Source organism: Salarias fasciatus, chromosome 6 (assembly GCF_902148845.1).
Source record: "Salarias fasciatus chromosome 6, fSalaFa1.1, whole genome shotgun sequence".
Taxonomy (NCBI): domain Eukaryota; kingdom Metazoa; phylum Chordata; class Actinopteri; order Blenniiformes; family Blenniidae; genus Salarias; species Salarias fasciatus.
The window spans coordinates 35320635-35339345 of NC_043750.1; the positions used below are offsets into that span (position 1 = coordinate 35320635).

Consider the following 18711-nt stretch of genomic DNA (forward strand, 5'->3'; position numbering starts at 1 on the left):
GCTCGTCCCATCAGGGAACGCTGCTCATTTGTCCCCACTTTTCATGCTTTACGCACAAAATTACGGCCCCAGTCCGGCAGAACAAAAAAAAAAAAAAAAAAAAAAAAAAGCCCCTATAAAGGCCCGGGGAAACTGGCCCAAAACTTTGTGTTTTTTTTGTGGCATCCTCGGCTTTTTTTCTCCCCGGCACCAGATTTGTGTTTCTCACATAAATTTTTGCCACGAATGGAGAAACACGTCTGCGGGTCAAGAAGCCACGATACGCATTTAGGACGTGAAAGGGGGTGTTGGATTCCGGGCCACAAAATGTTTAGAGCATCGCAGTAGAAAAGGACACAAAGAGACAAAATAGTTGAGCATAATAACTCTAAATAGGCCGCTTTTCACGCGCTCACACGCAGATTTGGCACCGAGGTCTTTTTTTTTTTCTGCTCTCAATTTACAAAAAAGAAAACAGGCGAGTATGTTCACAATAATGATAATAATAATAATAAAAAAAAAACTCTCGGCATTAATCCAAGAATTACAACATAAAGGAAATATTCAGAAAAGCAATTTTATTCCCATAGTAGCCTATTTACATTACAGTCTGTGCATTGGTTTTTCAAATAATGTCCTGATTTTAGAAAGGCACTTACAGGTGTACAAAACATAACAAATTTATAACTGTAAATCTATTGTATCCAAACAATAACTCTAAAAAGTAGCCTACAGCTCGTCAAAACCACCGCAATATGAATTCACCGCTGTGCGTCCTCGTCGCCGGAGAGTTCCCAGTAAAACGCAAAACTGTGAATGTCCGAGTTCACCTTTCCGATCATCATCACCATCATCATCATCATCATCATCATCATGCACTGCAGCTTCTGGACGCCAAATATGAACTGAAGACGGACGTTTACAGCCAAAAAGATGAGGAGGAGGAGGAGGAGGAGGAGGAGGAAGAGAATCGTGTCGGCAGTGACAGTGACTCGATGGTGATTTGGCTCACAGAAAATAGAAAAAAAAACATTTAAATAAAAAAAAAAGGCAAAAATAAATAGACAATGATCACAAATCAAATCATGCATTTACATGCAAAAAATATGGAAATCTGTAGAGGACTTTCATTGTGGTGTGTGTGTGAGGAGGACAGGCCTGGTGGGAGGAGAGAGAACAGGTGTGTGTGTGTGTGTGTGTGTGTGTGTGTGTGTGTGTGCGCGCGCGCGCGCGCCTGTATACTGTAAAAACAAACGAAATGAAAGGAAATGTCCTTTTAGACCATATTGCTTTGATCGAAAGAAGTAACAGTTTGCTAATGAATACATAGTAATAAAATACCACTGCATATTTCTTGTTCTGTGTTCATGCTTCACTATGAATAGGTCTATCTGCGACGATATAAAAGTCATTACATTTTGGTACATGTTCTGAGATATGGTATACAATATAAGCAGTAAGTTACAAGTCCTCGCTGGGTTTAGTTTTTTTTTTTGTTTGTTTGTTTTTTGTTTTTTGTTCATCGTCTTTTCGTGTCTGTTGACCTTCCAGCCCCTCGCTGCGCCATCAGTCATCCACATCAATCTCCACGTCCTCGTCCTCCGAGCACTCCTTGCTCGTTGTGTGGTCTGAGAACGGAGACAGCGGCGACGTCCGCAGTTTCTGCGCGAGCTCGTGCTCCTGCGGGCCTCCCCGCGCGGGGGACTCGGCGCGCGGGTGGCCCAGCGTGCCATTGGCGCATTTCTCCAGGTCCGCCAGCTTGGCGAGCTTGTCCAGGGGGACCTGTCCGATGGCCTTGGCCGACTCCACGTCGGCCTTCATCTCCTCCAGGTCCCGTTTTAGCTTGGCCCTCCGGTTCTGAAACCACGTGATGACCTGCGCGTTCGTCAGGCCCAGCTGCTGCGCGATCTGGTCCCGGTCTGCGGGGGACAGGTACTTCTGGTAAAGAAAGCGCTTCTCCAGCTCGTAGATCTGGTGGTTGGTGAACGCAGTCCGAGACTTCCGACGCTTCTTCGGGGTGGTTCTCTGGCCGAACAGAGTCATCCCGTCCCGGCCTGAGAGGGACAGAGGACAGGAGAGGAGAGGATGAGTGAAAAAAGCCTCACGGGCTGCGCGTAAAAGTCCCCCTAACCCAGAAATAACGCTGAGAACGGTCCTGTCTGCGGAGTCTGTTCTTGTGGGAATAGATACTTAGAAGAATATTACACAGACACCGCTGGGAAATACTGAGCACCAGACACAAGAGGCCATAAAATTAAAGAAAAGCGGCGGCGATTTATTTCTTTGAAGAACAGCCTGAACAATTAACAAGCCTTTGTTCGATTTGATATTTAAAACAAAATTCACGCAGGAGGATTATTTAGCTCTGAGTATTCAACAAGCATATTATTTCGTGTATATCCATAGACACACACACAGTAAATTAAAAAAAAAATCAATAAACCAATCAGTAATCCAGGCCTTGAAATAAGATTTTTTTTTTTCCGTAATGTAATTTACTGTAAGGATGCATTTTCTGTAGTTTTTACCTTCCGCAGCCTGTAGCACGCTGACTTCCAGCCCCTTGAAGGTCTTGCTGGCCAGCTCCTCCAGCGCGCAGAGCGGGGAGGTCTGGGTGAGCAGCGCGCGGCTGGACAGCGGGATGCTGGACGCGCGGTGCTTCTCCGAGGACGAGATGAGATGCGCCGTGCCGCAGATCGTGTAGCTTCGCTTCACGGACGGCTTGTTGAGGATGTCCTCGATGCTGAAGGGAGTCAGCGGCTTGTTGGAGTTGGCAGGAGGCGGCAAGTGGTCCAGCGGACTTCGCCTCCTGTTTTCCACTGCATCACATTTGGCCACTTCTTTGGATGTCATCATTGGTCGTACGCAGAGTTTTTAAGGACCGCAGTTGGGATATTCAGCTTTTAAAAACAAGCGAGGCTATTGAGGAGGGGGGAAAAAGTCACATAACAAATGGAAGGCAGGAAAAAAAAAAACACACACACACGCATACATACACACACTCACACACACGCACTCACACTCACAAAGAAAGACAAGGAGGGGAGAATGAGGAGGAAGAAAATGTTATTCCAAAGTGGGATGTGTTCAAAGTGTCGATCCTCGGGAGCAGCACAAGTCCGCAGGAGCGAGATGCCTCCTTGAAAATGGCGAGGTCCAAAGAGTTGACGATTACTAACAAGTTATCATTGATTGGTAGGTAATCAATTATCTCCAGTGGCACTTTCACCCTCTTCCCTTTCACTCTTTGACTATGTTGCAGTCCAGTGCGGGGCTTTTTGCGACTGGGGGTGTCCCATTAATTAGGACGCATGGCTGGAAGGAGGAGGAGCCCGGCGGAATTATAATGCTTTGTGCTCTTATCATCTTTGGTCTAATTTAGTCGTGTGGTGAGATACCAGAATAGGTATATGGGGTAAATGAGGGGTAGCAGAGAGAGAGAGGGAGAGAGAGAGAGGGAGAGAGAGAGAGATGGGGTGAGAAAAATCACAATCTGTAGCCCATTTAAGCCATTTTACGCGTTAAACTCCAGTCCAGCAGCACATGAGTCTCTCTATTTGACAGTGTTGGGATTGTCGGGATGCTTTACTTTACATGCAGCAGCTTTATAGAGTCAGAAGGATTTTCTGCTCGAGCCAAAGCGTGGATGATCCTTTGTTTTGTAAAGGTAAAGCAGAGCCGGGCCATATATCAGCTCTGATGATTCCTCCTCTGGGGCGGAGAGAAGGAGCAGCATGCATCCCTCTCAGCAAAGCCAAACCGGCCATAACTCAGACCAAAAGGCTCTTTTTAGATCATCCGACAAATATTTCATTTCCTCTCAGATCTCCCCGCGTCCTCCAGCTCGGACGGGAGAGGTGATGGCTTCATTTTCATTTCATTTTCAGACCGATATCAAGCTGTTTCCATTAAAATCTACGCTTTATAGCAAATGTTTAAACTGTTATTATTATTATTATTATTATTATTATTATTATTATTATTATTATTATTATTATTATTATTGGTGTCCTTTTCGTTGTTAATGCAGTTTTTTAATTACTACGTGGTTGGATTTGTTCTGATAACAAATATCCGATCAAAACGCTGCAAATTATTTTGCTGTATTTTTAATTTTCACATTGCTCAAAAAACAACAACAAACAAGGTGATTATAACGATATGAATGGTTTAAATGCTGTATTTCTATCTAACACTATTTATTGAAACATCAGATGATTTAATTCGTTTTTCTGTTTATTTATTTTAATTTTTACATTTGATTATTTTGCTGTTTACTTGATTATAACACAGCAGATATAATGGAGAAAACAAAACAAAATATTGCACTGAAAAATGAAGAGAAACAAAAAAAAAAATACATCAAAAGACTTTGATTTAAACCCTCCATTTATGTTTTTGTTTTTAAGAGAGTAAAAAACAGCTGCTGTCAGTCTGCAAAGGCCATGTGAAGTTATGTGAGCAGGTTGTACTTTTTTTAGGATATGAAGAGGAAATAAAAGGTTGACGATGAAAGGTGTCTTTTACAGAGTGTTATAGGTAACTGTTTTGGATGTTTGGTTATAATGAAAGAAGCTTTCACCTTCTTTCAGCATAATCTTAATTACATTGAGATGTTTCTCCATGTTTACTGAAAAGAGATCTGCTTCTTTTGGATAGATAAAATGATCAGAATAACTACACATCAGGGCATTAACAGCTAACATTCAAACAAATGTGATGAATGCATACTGTAACACAAGATGAGGGATAATTTAGCTGCACAGAATAAAGCCTCACATTTCACCTCCTCACTAAATATCAATCAAAATATATAAATACAGTCAAGACATTTGAATGTATGTTGTGAAAAATCAAATCAAAATGAACAGAATATGCAAAAAAACAAACAAAAAAAGGAAAGTAAATGCTTCTGTTTCCAGAGGACTGTGGCATCCAGAGCCTGTTTATTAAAAGACGGATATCTGTGGTGTTGTGTCATCTCGCCGGTGTCACGCTTGCCAAGGTCAACACCATGTCCTGCCTCTCAGCTCTCCGTTAGCCACTCAGCTTAATCCCTTAAGTTACTAGACTGTGTGGCGGATGTTTCCTGGCAGGGACGCTTCACACTGGCCTGAAAACCGCTCTGCCTGCACGCTATTCACTCACTCGTCACTGTGCTCCAACCTAATGATATTCTGGATTGACCTGCGAGGGTTCGGTATTCAGTTTCTATCCGCAATAAAGCCTAAAAACCCAGATTTGCCATAATCCGAAACGTGTAATGCATTTATGGCGCTGTGTCATCTGTGCGTGCAGAACACAATAACTGTGGCGCTTCCCAACCAGGTGTTGATTTAGGCCTTCCACACTGCGGTCTGTTAGCTTAAAGTGCCACTCAGCAGTGTGTGCGCGTGTGTGTGTGTGTGTGTGTGCGTGTGTGTGTGACCTGCTGCAGGAGGAGACACAGTGCTCACTGCAGGCTCAGGCTGCGATTAGACAGCTGCAGGGGGAAACTGTCCACATTGTGGCCATTTTGTGAGACCCCAAAGATGGGTGTCATGTCTCGGTTCTCCCAAAGGCCTGCCAGTTATCTCAGATGACACCAGATATAGATACCCAGAGAGAGACCTGGCCGGGACGTGTCCCTCTGTTTAAAACATGTACTGTATAAATCACACGTCATTACCAGAGGTCACTGGCTGAGATACACCATTGGCCGGCTCCATCGCCAGGGCCGGTCTGGTTGGAGGAGAGTGGATTTATCTGGCAGTTGGATCTCTGGAGAGGCGGCCATATTTTATGTGGCTGGAGATGTAATAACAGGCCGCTGACAAATCCCCAACGGCCCGGCTATTCCTGCCTCGCAGTGCAGTGCCAGTGCTGCTGGAGCAGAGGCTCAGAAGCAGCACCGTTATCACCGCGATGCACGGGGACCGCGCCGCCACTCACTACACTCTTTACACTTTTTGAAGGTGGTCGTTTGGTTTTTATGCGTCAGAATTAGATTTTCAGGCTGATCACCGAGGAAACTCTGCAAATGACAAAATGTAGGGACAGAACAAGCTAGCTTCTGCGAATGGGAAAACTGACAGGAGATATTGATCCAAAAGAAGAGGGGAAGTGATAAGACCATTAGCCTCTGGTGGCTAATGCTAGCAAATTTCTTCATTCAGGGATACCTTTGCATCAGTTGTTTGGAATTAGCAAGAAATGGTCAATCCAAGATTTAGGAAAAAAAAAATACAAGCTCAGCTTTATTAAATCCAAAACAAAGGTTTAATTTCTGATTTTACAAATGAACCTCTTCACTGACACTGCAAAAACTTCCCATTTAAAACTGTGGAGTAAACACAATCTTTAGCTTGTGATTTAAACCATCTTCAGAGCTTTAAGTTGTACCATCTATTCAATAAAAAGCTTAAAAAAAAATAGTGACATAGATATCACTAAAGGCATTAATGAGGAAAACATAACAAAATGATAGCTATAAAAAACTCACCAGAAGAGAAAAAAATAAGTAATATATATAACATATTATTATAAATGCCAAAGTACAGAAAATAACTACTAGACAATACTATAAGGTCATTATTTAATACATTTTTGCTGATTTTAATGTAAAGTTTCCTTCTTATTATATTGCAAAAACTGGAATTTCTTTCTGAATCATTGAATGAACATAATGTGCCAAAAATACACATAATACAGAAAAACTGCCACATGAATACTCATTCTAAAAATTGTATAATGTTTAAATAACACAAACATAACATATATTTGTGCGAAGAAATCAGTACACTAAGGTCTTTTAAATGATCCTGTTTTTTCCTCAGTTGAACTTTTAAAGTGATTCTCATTCAAAAAACGAGACTCCATCCCCACAACCTGCAGAAATAAATAAATAAAAAGGAAATAAAGGAAACATTAGAGGAGGGTCAGTCACAATAGCCAATGAATTACAAGCCATGACAGTATCCCCAAGCAAGGAGAAGCAAAAACAGGTGCACAGTATCCCGAGAAATACAAGACGCAGAGAAGTGGTGACCCCATGCAGAGAGCATAATGTTGAGTTATTCCCTCCTTAAAGAAACCTTTTCATGGGTCTCTGGCTGTGATAATACCAAAAAACTCCGGACCGCTGTCGGACTACACAAAGAGGCATTCGCTCAATAAATAGTTTGACACCGTTGTTTTAATGCTGAAAATGTGCCAACATTTCTTCTTCTTTACTGGTGATAAAAAGTGGCCCCGGGGCCATGAGATCTGTTTACTGTGTCCTACCTGGTGGAACATTTGCTCATCTCACACTCGCCTGGCAGCCGGTAGCAGACTGGCTGCACGCCCCTCATCATACTGGTGTGGTTTGGGGCCTGTACACTTGTTGTTGGCGCCGCCTGAACATAAGCACCCCTAATTTACAGAAGGCACATTTTTGAAACTGCACATATGTGGCCGTCGGAAACGAGTCCACGCCACGCCAGTTCTGACCATTAAACATCCCTAAAAACATGCTTCATCCCAATTTTATTTATCCTTTCACAAGCTGTTCCCCTTATTTCTAAGGCGGCTTGTTTTTTACACTTCCACTCCCTCGTGCTTGTTCCCTGCTTGCTGCTGCAGATGAGTCCCTCCACTGCGCCACGGACGCCACGCCGCCGCCGCCGCAGATAGTGCTTCGTTTTGAATGTTCCTCCTTTCTCATCTGCACTCCACCATAAAACACAGTAAGCAGTGATGCTGAGGGATTGTGTTATTCGGAATGGCCAGGGTGGAAAAGATTACTCAATGCCTTTGGTAATAAAAACTGCCAGAGGAGAACTTGGGAGAATTATGACAGCAATCCTTTAGTTTTCGTTTGTGCAGGCTGTTTTCTTTTATTATTATTATTATTCGTATTTGATGCAAAGGAGGATAAAGAGACCTTGAGGTGAAAAACAACAGAAAATCCAATTTGTCACATTCAGAAGTGTAAATACCAGCTGCATTTCTGTTGATTACTCATATGAAAAATTGTGAATCAAACTGGATTTTTATGACGTGTTACTTACTGTTTATTGCTGCCTGCAATTACCTGCTCAGTGTTTTCTAATCTGTGATCCTTCATCATCCCAAATATCTGTTCAGCTCCAACTTTAATCAGCTCAAAAGGAGATTAAAGCGGCGGCGGAAATGTGCCTGTGTTTGCTGTTTTCTAACCACATTGTAGCTTATACAATGCGAAAAAAAAAAAAAAAAAAAGTGTTTAAAATATGGTAAGACCGCAGGGCCACTCTAATTACAAGAAGTGGGTTTGGGTTGTGTTAATCCAATGCCCATAGGGGCTTTTCCAATATGGCCGCATGGGACCGGGCGCTGACAGGTCAGCTGTTCTCTCAGGGAGGAGAGGAGGAATGCCTTTCTTTCTCCTCCGCACTCTCTTCCTCATTCCCTCCATCTTTTGTCAATTATTCTGCTGTCTTTTCTTTTCCTCCCTCCCTACACACACACACACACACACACACACACACACACGGATACACACAAACACGGTCTTTGAGAGATGGCCTCTGTCTTTCAATTAGCCTGCAATGGCCCTCTTACAAGGCTGGCGTCTGGCAAGTTAGGCCTGCAGCAGATGCTGCTGTGGATTGGCCGTTCATCTGCAGCCTGCAGACTGTATTGAATAGTCATTAGGGTGGAGCTGACTATTCATGACAGAAGAAGGGGCTTTGTGTGGGAGGGGATGCTACTACATGAGGTTATCTTTATTCTCTTGTTCTCGGTGGGGTTTTTACAGTGCTCAAAGAACGGGGGCTCTGATTAGAAGCGCTAACACATCATGGAAATGTGACTCTGCTTGACACGCATCTCTGGCGTGGTTTCCGTTTCGCGAAGTGATTAGGTTCTCACGGGCTGTTATATAATTCAGATCAGAGACGGGAGGAAAAAGAGGAAAGTGGAGGAAAAAAGACAGATACACGGCGGCAGAGAGCCCCCCTGCTGGGCAGAGGAGCCACGAGCCAGTCTGCAGCATTTGTGCATGATTTGTTGACTCTCTGTGGGTCCGTTCATGAAGCACCTGGCAACCCTGCACAGAGGAATATGGTGGCTGCCATGACCATACCCCGACACACACACTACCATATGCCCCCATTGTCATTCCAATCAGCTCGGACAACATTCACTTTCGCCTCCTTTCAGCAGACTCTATCAATACAAACCCCATGTGGAGGGGCCCGGGTCAAGAGGGACTCTCACTACAAAGTGGGCACTGACACACACACACACACACACACACACACACACACACACACACACACACACACACACACACACATCCCAGTGCCTCCCCATTCTCCTCCTCTGCTCCTGAACCCCCGTAGGCTGGACTGAGGAAATGTGAATTAGCTTCATCAATGCAGAGGTTAACATTGCGCAAAGATGATGTTGACCTCTCGTTGTATTCTTGGTTTGATGTCTTTCTTAGGGGCCAAATGCTTATGAATAAAAATGGCGAGGGGAGAGGTTGACAAAGGGATTTGTCTGACTAATGCCAAAGGAGAACCCCTCAGGGAAAGCCTGGTTAAACCCAACACGGCTGAATCCCCCCCTGCAGTATTATCAATCATGGAGCGGCTCACACAGCGCTGTTATTGTTTCTGCCATAATTGTGTCAGAATAGCTTCCATTTGTCTCTAATGAAAAGTGTCTGCATCCGTCATGCTAATGCGGTGACAACATAAATATTGCACGTGGCAACCTATAGCGCCTTCTTTAACATGCGCCATTAAAACGTGCAGGAAACATATGTGTTGCCACTTTGCGCTCGCTTGGTGATAAACAATTCAATTTCAGTGCGGTGTGTGAAATTTAAAGGGTCAGTCTAAACACATTGCACAAGTACATATTTTCACAAATACGTCGCAGCGTTAAAAACACTGCGACCCTTTCATGTGGCTGCGGTTTGAAATATACAGGTTTCAATAAATAAAAATGATCACAGCATTGGAAGTTAAGATCATTCACGTCATCCTTTAAATTTTTGGAAACTTCCAAATTCTTTACTTTTCTTTTTTTTCAAACTAATGATGTGAGTACCTGATGAATGTTTTTAACTTTAAAGTGCAAAACCCCAAATCTGATCACACAACACTGTGTTCTTTCCTCCACATTTATCAAATTCAGATCAATTCTTCCAGCATGATCATGAAATTTATGTGACTTTTGATCAGTTTCAAACTTATCAACTGATTTTATTCTGATTAAATGAATTGACATGCATTGATTATTAGGACTGGTTTTGGGTCCAGGAGTCTCTTGTGGTCATATCTGATCAGTAAACATACCAATTAGAAACACATGAGAAAAAAATCTCGCAACAAGATTGCTTTAATTTTAAAAAGTAACTTTTCAGTGTTTTAGTCCAACAGATTTAATGCAGCGTGCCGTCATATCAGTACATTTTCCCAGTGTGTCAGCGGTCTCTCCACACTTCATACTGCTGGTCACATTCACCCACTCACACACACATACACACATAAGAGGTGCTTGACCTCCAGTGGGAGCAATAGGGGGCTCATTGTCTTGCTCAAGGGCACTTCAACACATGGACAGGTTGTAATGGGGGGGATCAAACCTGCATACCTGTGACTGGAAGAATATCCACTCTCCCCACCAATTCCTAGCTTCTATACTTTAGAATAATAAATTCAAGTGAAATTAATCTATATTAGTGCTTTATAAATGTTTCAGTCCCACATATCTCCTCAAAGTTGAAAACATTAAAGCCATTTTTAAAAAACAATACCTGAGAGGGACGTTTTTGTTACAGGTTGTGTGAGCCGATGCTTTAAACGAGCACACAAATTAGGCCTAATCCTCAAAATATAAATGAAAACCTGGTTTCGGGGAAAGTGACACATTAATTTAGCTGCTGCTGCGAGTGTTTCAACAGGATCAGCATTAATTTTACAACCAATTTAAAAGGGCTTTGATAGTTTCCTATATACCGCGTTGATGGTAACAACCATTGGTAAGAACATAAACAATGGAAAACCTGAGGCGAGAGAGGAGAGGGGGTGAGGCAGGTTTTCAACCTTTAACCCTGCAGTAATTGAAAAACATGTCCGTGTTGGTTGGTTACACAATTGAATGTTTGTTGAATTAAAAAAAAAAAAAAAAAGAAGAAGAAGAAGGAAGACCTGAATGTCCAGAACTTGGAGTTTACTTGGTCATCATAAAAGCAGGTTTGGTACTTTTTGTGCGCGTGACTGCAGGTGCTCATCTTTGTCTCTGAATCTTTTTGTGTGCAAACAAATTAAAGCCTGCACACTCCCACGCACACTCACACATTATATGCTCCACAGGGCCGAGGCTGGTGTTTATGACTTTATTAAAAGCGTCTTGTTTCATATCATGCTCTCCCAGCAAAGAACCATATACCCAATATATCACACTGTTATTGTAGGTAATTAAGTCCAAAACTTGGGTGTTACACGGCGCCTGGTGTGCATAAGCAAAATTGACCATTTTAATTGCACAGGAAATATTTGCTTGCATTTTATCTAGCGTGAATGATAGTATTACTCTTCTTAATATTGAAAGAGGAGGAGGGCCCAAAGAAGATAGCGCGGGCATTTATTATACTAACAGTCCCCTTTAAAAATGAATGGTAATGAGACACAACAGCTATTTACTTTGCTTTAATGCTGTGGCAAGTAGAGAGCAAGACCCCCCTCCTCCGTGCAAATACCCCCGCTGCTGCCCAAAGCTTTTTAAATCTTCGGACTCGTTACACTGCAAAATACAACACCGCATTAAAAATTTAGGGGACGGAAGAGGAGCCCTCCTCGCTGCTGATTATCACGCTAATCAACAGAACATCACAGCATCTGGAGCCCGTCACACACCTTCACCCTTCTTTTTTTTCCTTTTTTTTTTTTCCATGAACACAGCCACATCCATCTATCATCATTTTCAATCCGGAGCTCATCCTCTGTTCCCGTGTCTTCTCCTTCGACTCGGTGTCACGCAGTATTGTTCACAGCAAGCCCAATAACCTGCGTCTCTCTTCCTCCCTAACAGATGAGCGTGGCCTGGAGGAGGAGGGCCGCCATTCATCCAGATCTGTGCCTGTTCCTGCCGTTTAAACCCGAGCAGGCTCGACTAATGCCCCTGCCTCACTTCTCCGCCGCGCCGCTGCTTTATAGGCTTTGTTTGGAGACGGCTCCTTTATCGCCCTTTCCATCCGTCTTCTTCATAGTTTCACCTCATTTTTCTCCCTTCACCTTGATCTCTGTTTTCGTCCTCTCATCGGCTAATTCCCCCTCCTCTGCTTTAATCTACCTCTTTTTTCTTAACCTTTCACATTCCTCCTTAACAATCGCTTCCTCAGTTGTCTTTTCCTCTTTCTGTAAAACATAAAAAAAATAAATAAATAAATAAAATGAAGGAAAAGGGGCGAGGCAATGGGGGTCTTAGATGAGAAGTCGGTGGCGTTGAGCCGAGGAGGACACACTCCACTTAGATAAATATCCCCATCGCTCTGAGCAGAGCCAGGGAGATTTATTCATCCGCCGAGCTGGCAGAAAATTGACTTGTTTCATGGGGGCAGGCTAGTGACGCATCGCCATGAGAGGCAGAGAGACAGGACGGAGGGAGGGAGGAGGCGGGAGGGTGTGGAAGCAGAGATGGAGAATGATAAAGAGAGGAGGCACACGGAGACGAAGAGAGAGAGAGAGAGAGAGACACGAAAGAAAAGGAAGGAAGGCAAAAAAAGGGGAGAAAGAGTAAAGCGATTTGGTGAGAGGGGAGGGAGAAAAACGATCAAGAGAGATGAGAGAGAGTGATGTCCCTCCCCTTGTACCAGAGGATAAAGCCAGTGGGGTGGTGAAACAGTGATGAGGGAAATGGTACAGCTGACATTTATATAAGAGGATATTGATGAAGCAGAGACAATAGCAGACTCAATCCACTCCTCCTCTTCCTCTTTCACCTCCTTTATCTTGTTTACTACTTTTCACTCTTCCTCTGCTTGTCTTTTCTCTTCTGTCTCCTTCAACTCTTTCTGTCTTTGGACTGACAGAGTGCTGTTATTGGCCACTACATCCTCATTGAGGGAGAAGGGCCACAACCTTGGGTGACTTAAGACTACAGCCGCCAATGCATCACGGTGATAATCTCTTATATTCTGCTGCCTCTCACCGGCACACACACACACACACACACACACACACACACACACACACACACACAGCAGCCGTTGTGCTGCAGCGTCGTCCCTCAACAGAAAAACTACAGTGTTCCTGTGTTTCATATCTCGTCCATGCTAACACAGCAAATAGAGACGAGACGAATGCTGCCTCCCCTCGGCTTTTTTGAGGAGGTGTAGTGAGTGGAGGTGTGTGTGTGTGTGTGTGTGTGTGTGCGTGTGTGTGTGATGGTGCATTTGTGTGTGATTACTTTGTATGTGTGTTTGTGTGTGTCTGTAAGTGCGTATGTGTTCTGGGAGCGATGGGGCGTGGAGGATTTCTGCTTGTATCAGCACCTGGGCTGCACTGAGAGAGAGGTATACAGGGGAGAAAGATGGGGGAACTGGGAGTCTGTGTGTGTGTGTGTGTGTGTGTGTGTATGTGTGTGTGTGTGTGAGTGAGAGAGAGAGAGAGAAAGAGAGCGAGGCGAGGTGGGGGTGGCTAACAGGGAGCGGAGTGGAGTATAATTTAGTCGCACCGAAGCTCAAGGCTCATGTCAACCTTGGATAGGGACCCAGGATGATAATTTGAATGGGGAATTAAGTCACCAATCAATGGTTATACTTATGCTGAATCAGTGGTTTATTAAAGGAAGAGAACTCAATCATCTGATTGTGCGTGTGTGTGTGTGTGTGTGTGGAGGTGTTTATGTGTGAGAGTCTGCACACTCCCTTTCAGTGAGATGCTTTATGCCGTGCTCGTCGGCGGGCCGATGCACTGCGTGCTGCTGATTGTGGCGTTTGACACGTCCTTCCTCACCTGTGGGGGTCAACAGACAAGTCTTCCCAAACACATAAATGGCCGCGTGTTTTGTTTACTACCGCAAACATGAACTCATCCATGTGCTGTCTGATCAAATGTGTTGATGTTTCGGTGCAGAAATTACTTCGAGGCCGAGGGGTTAAAAAGACTTGATGCAAAAACACTGCGATCAAGTTTCATATCGGCGAGCGACTGCTGTCAAGAACTTCAACTTCAAGAACAAATAAAAGTCTTTTTACACTCCAGCACCTCAGAAATCAGTTACTAAATACCAAAATCCTTCAAGCATCCACTCGCCTTCAGGATGGGCTCTGTCTCAAAGGGTTCAGGAGCGGTATGGCACTGATAGGACGTCATATTATGTAAGTAATTCCATAAAGACGGCCCTTCGTTCCATCTTATCCTCTGAGGCACGTCTGCTCTTATGTTTATGGGTGCGACTTCTGCTGAGGTTGTAGAAGCACAACTTGCTTCATCTTTCCAAAACTGCAACGGACTGCCCAAGGTGTCCATTCGGAGGTAATTCTCCCTCAGTCCTGCTTACTTCAGAAGAATATCCGTATGCATTTATGGTCTACGGCTTTGTTTTATTTAATAAAATATAGAAAATGTGGAATATTATCTTTTATCTGCCCAAACAGAAATGCATAGAGATGGGAAATGGTGCTTCTGCAGTCCCTAAAGCGCTTGGCATTGTGTTCACCTGTTTACGCACATGCAGTCGTGGTGAGGGCGGCAACTGAAGGGGAACAATATGGGATTTGAACCTGCAACCCGCTGACTTAGAATTAATGTTTCTCATATCTGAAGATATGAGAAACGTCTACAGTTAAAACTACAGTTAAACCAGAAGCTGATTTACATTTTAGAGATTCAAGATATTCTTTGGAATACATTTAAATTACTTTTCTCAATGTTATTATCAAGAGAACAGCTAAAATAAAATGAAATATTCTTATAGTGTGCTTTTACAAAAAAGACAACAAGAGCTGTTTCGAGGCTGCTGGTAAGATTTGGGACAAAATGATCAATAAACGAGGAGGAAATGAAGATTTCAAACTGATGAACCTGATATCAAAACACATAATTAGGAACTGAGAGAGATGTGAAGGAGATATATCACGATCATTATAGGCCTATCAAATCTTTTCATTGTAAAACTCTTTAACAGCCTTCCTACAGTTTTTTTTTTCATTCTCTACGTCACTCAAAAAACAATGTATTTTATTAACAGACATAAAGTCTGTTTACTTAAAGTGCACACTGTGACTTTCACTATTAGTTCATAAGAGCTGACAAACCTGCTTTACTTCGGGGTTCAAAAGACAATTTAACCTTTTCATTTAAAAAAAAAAACCTAGAATAAAAAAAACAGCTCATAGTTGAGAAAACATAAATTAGCTTGAATGAAATATGTGGTTAATTAAGAGCCTCCTGAATCTATAATTTTCTAAATATTGAGTCCCACATCCAGTTCAAAGTAGCCTAACAGCTATAACTGTGGTTTTTTTTTTTCAGTACAGACTGCGGATAATGATTTCTAACCTGACAAAGGACCTTAAAAAAATCCATAGCTTTTCCTCTCAGATCACACACAGATTGTTATCAGCTAATACAATAAGTAACCCTATCTTGAGCAATAAATAAATTTGATTGAAAGGCGGCTCTCAAACTTTGCAGAGTACTTGTGTTTCACTGTGGCAGCTTAATTTATGTGTCTGTAGCGATGGATGGGCGACGCGTTCTTCAGTTATTCTGTTAGTAAATAGAAAAATAGTTATGTTGAAGATGATGCTGCTTTAATGCTCCATTTTTCTGAATATTTATTAATTTGTAAAATTCAAATGAGCTCAAATTTGAGTACTGTATATCTTCTTCCCACAATAACACTAAAACTGTGTTCTGGCCCTTTACTGTGGCAAAGCACTGCTCCCAATAAACAGCTTTATATGCAGAAATTTGTAAAATTTATAACAAAATCACACCATAAACAATCATCAGCATTTCACACATCAAATTGCATAATGATATATGAAGATTCAAATTATATTTATGTATTATTTTCAGAAATCTCAGTCATAATGCACAAACTGAACACACAGCAAAGAAGCCACAAATCCATAGTGGTTCATTATTCAGTCAAACTAGTTTCAGATTCGTTATTCATCAGTAATCCTTGTAAGTTTAGCTTGAATTTAATGCTATTTTGACATTAAAATCAAGAAGTGGGATGAACAGAAATCCTTTCTGAAGTCTTAGTTTCTTCTATTAGTTTGACATAAAAGTGACACAATCTGTGACATTTCTGTTGCAACTGTTTTTTCTTTATTTTCTCATCTGATTTTTCAGTTTACATGAAGCCAATCCGGCCTGACGGCGGCAGTCCTCAATCAGACTGATCTACTGAATTACCAGATTATCAGTAAAACATTTTAATTGAAATCTCTTCTCTGTTTTTAATCTTTACACATCTGGTTTCATGGGTGCCTGTTCAGCAGGGATAGAAAACCTTTATCATTTCCTTCTCATCGCTGAGGTGCTAACGCGTGACCGATCACAGGTATGGACAATTTATTAAAAAACAATCACAATATGGCTCTAAATTTTAGCAACAGCTAAGTAATTGATAGTTTTTACATTGCTATAACCTCAGAAATAGAGTATTTTGGAGTAAATTCTATTGACAGTCAGGTCAAATGTAATTGAAATGATAATAATTATAACAAAACTTGTGAAAGCAATAAAGGAAATCTTACGTTATGCCTAGAAATTCATTCTGAACCAGCTTTAGAAACCAGACAGCTCATTTTTAGTTTCACTATAAACTCAATTTCATAAGAATGTAAAGTGTTGTGATGGAGCGCGGTACAGCAATAGTCCACAACAGCACAACAATAAAACACCTTCAAACCAACATTTTGTTCACGTGGCAATTTCAAATGACCTCAGGTTTTCTTCGGGGACTGTAAGGTGTGTGCGTGCGTGTAATTTCCACATATGAGTGTTTGTACCTCTGCAGTTTGAACAAATGTGAGTGGCAGCCGTGTCGGGGGGGGGGGCGGCGTGACCTTCTCTCCCCGGACTGTAACTCAATCAGAGCTCAAGGCGTGACACGGTAACCCTGCGTGGCAGGAAGCGGCCCGGCCGCACTGCTCCGCTAATGCCTCCACTAACGGGCGTGACCGCACCGCGCTCATATCCCCCCGGAAAACAAAGCCGAGCGGCTGCCATTTCCTCACCGAGGAGAGATAAGCCCGATTTTTCTGTGATTCGCCGCAAAATGTGTGTCCACGATGAGGAGTTCACAGGTTACCGGCTCTCGGGTTACAGGTTCATTACGGGAATTAATGATGCTTCTGTGGCAGCTGGATTAAGAGAGTATCTGCTTTCCTTCCAGGCATGCTCTCTAAAAAGAAAAGTCTTTTGGAAACAGTGTCTATTAAGCATGATTATTTTAAATGGTCAGTAAATGGACAATGGCCACTTTAAAGAACATGAGCCCCGGCGTCGGTTTTTTCTCAGACTATAAGGTGGCGTCAGGTCAGGCCGGTAACACTTGTAGATGTTTAGATAAGAAAAGCGAGTTAATCGGATTATTTGGAGTTCATTGCTGACTCTAAATGTTGGTGGCTGGCCGTGTTTCATCAGCTGCTCTGAGGAAGCACACAGCTTAACGTTGTGGTGCTTACAAACACCTGCAAGGTGGTCTTCTGTGTGTGTGTGTGTGTGTGTGTTTGTGTGTGTGTGTGTGTGTGTGTGTTTCACTGTATCATAAGTGTAATCCATTTTCTTCATCCCGCCTTTCTGCTTTCAGTGTTTTATGATTTCAAGTTGAAGTGAATTCAGGTTTTAGACCAAGCTGTCTGGAGGTCCGTCGTAGAGCTGCAGAGCTGCTGTCTCCCAGCAGCACCGTTTCTATTAGACTGAACTCGGTTTACTCATTCATCCTGACAGCAACATGAAAGATGTTCGACTGTGTGAAAGCAGCAACACAATGATACAGACATATAATCAAAGAACACTAATGAAAGCAACACAAGACCGCATCGAACCCAGATCCTGTAGAAAACCACTGAAAGTGGAAAAAAGACACCTTCAGTTTGGTGAACATTGGGTCCCAAAGCTCCTGAGGTTTATCAAAGTACCATTGAATCAGACAAAATTCATGCTGATAGTTGTGAAATGCATAAGGTTTAAATGAACTGACTGAATGGATTGACTGCATTGGTGGACCCAATGAAACAGTTTCCACCAACAAAATGATGCCGTCTTCTCTATTACTTTTAATTCTATAAAAATATAATGTAAATATTTCACTTTCATTTAAATAAAGACTAAGGCAATCGTTACTCATACTGTATATATATTTTTTATATATTAGTGTATTGTGCATGTGTTAGGACCTGATGCAATAGTTTTTAGGGGAAATACTTATGAATGTGATTCAAACAGCATCTCATTGTTTCTATTCAGCTTTACTTTGGCAGAGCACTGTGGTTGAATCGGATGTATCAAGCTTCAGGTACTCAACAGAATTATTGATTCCACAGGCATTTGTCCTGTTCAAAATGTAATGAAAGGAAAAATTACTGTAATTAAATCATTAAATGTTGAACAGTAGGCGAGAAACGAGTTAACTTTATATCATATGAAGACAAGGTCACTGCCAAACCGTCATCTCAGTAAAATCAACCTTCAGCTAATGAAATTGTGCGTGAAAGATTGCATAAAAACAAAGATTTACAAAGTCGAAGAGATT

At 42.3% G+C, this 18711-nt stretch overlaps 1 protein-coding gene across 1 annotated transcript; it reads right to left on the bottom strand.

Moving 5' to 3' along the window:
* Window positions 1-1233: 1233 nt before the first annotated feature.
* lbx1b (ladybird homeobox 1b) lies at window positions 1234-2937 on the bottom strand. The gene is made up of 2 exons (XM_030094231.1): window positions 2508-2937; window positions 1234-2033 (listed from the first exon to the last, which is right to left on the bottom strand). Exons 1-2 carry the CDS (start codon window positions 2833-2835, stop codon window positions 1546-1548), a joined length of 816 nt encoding a protein of 271 aa, XP_029950091.1. The 5' UTR covers window positions 2836-2937; the 3' UTR covers window positions 1234-1545.
* Window positions 2938-18711: the final 15774 nt, after the last annotated feature.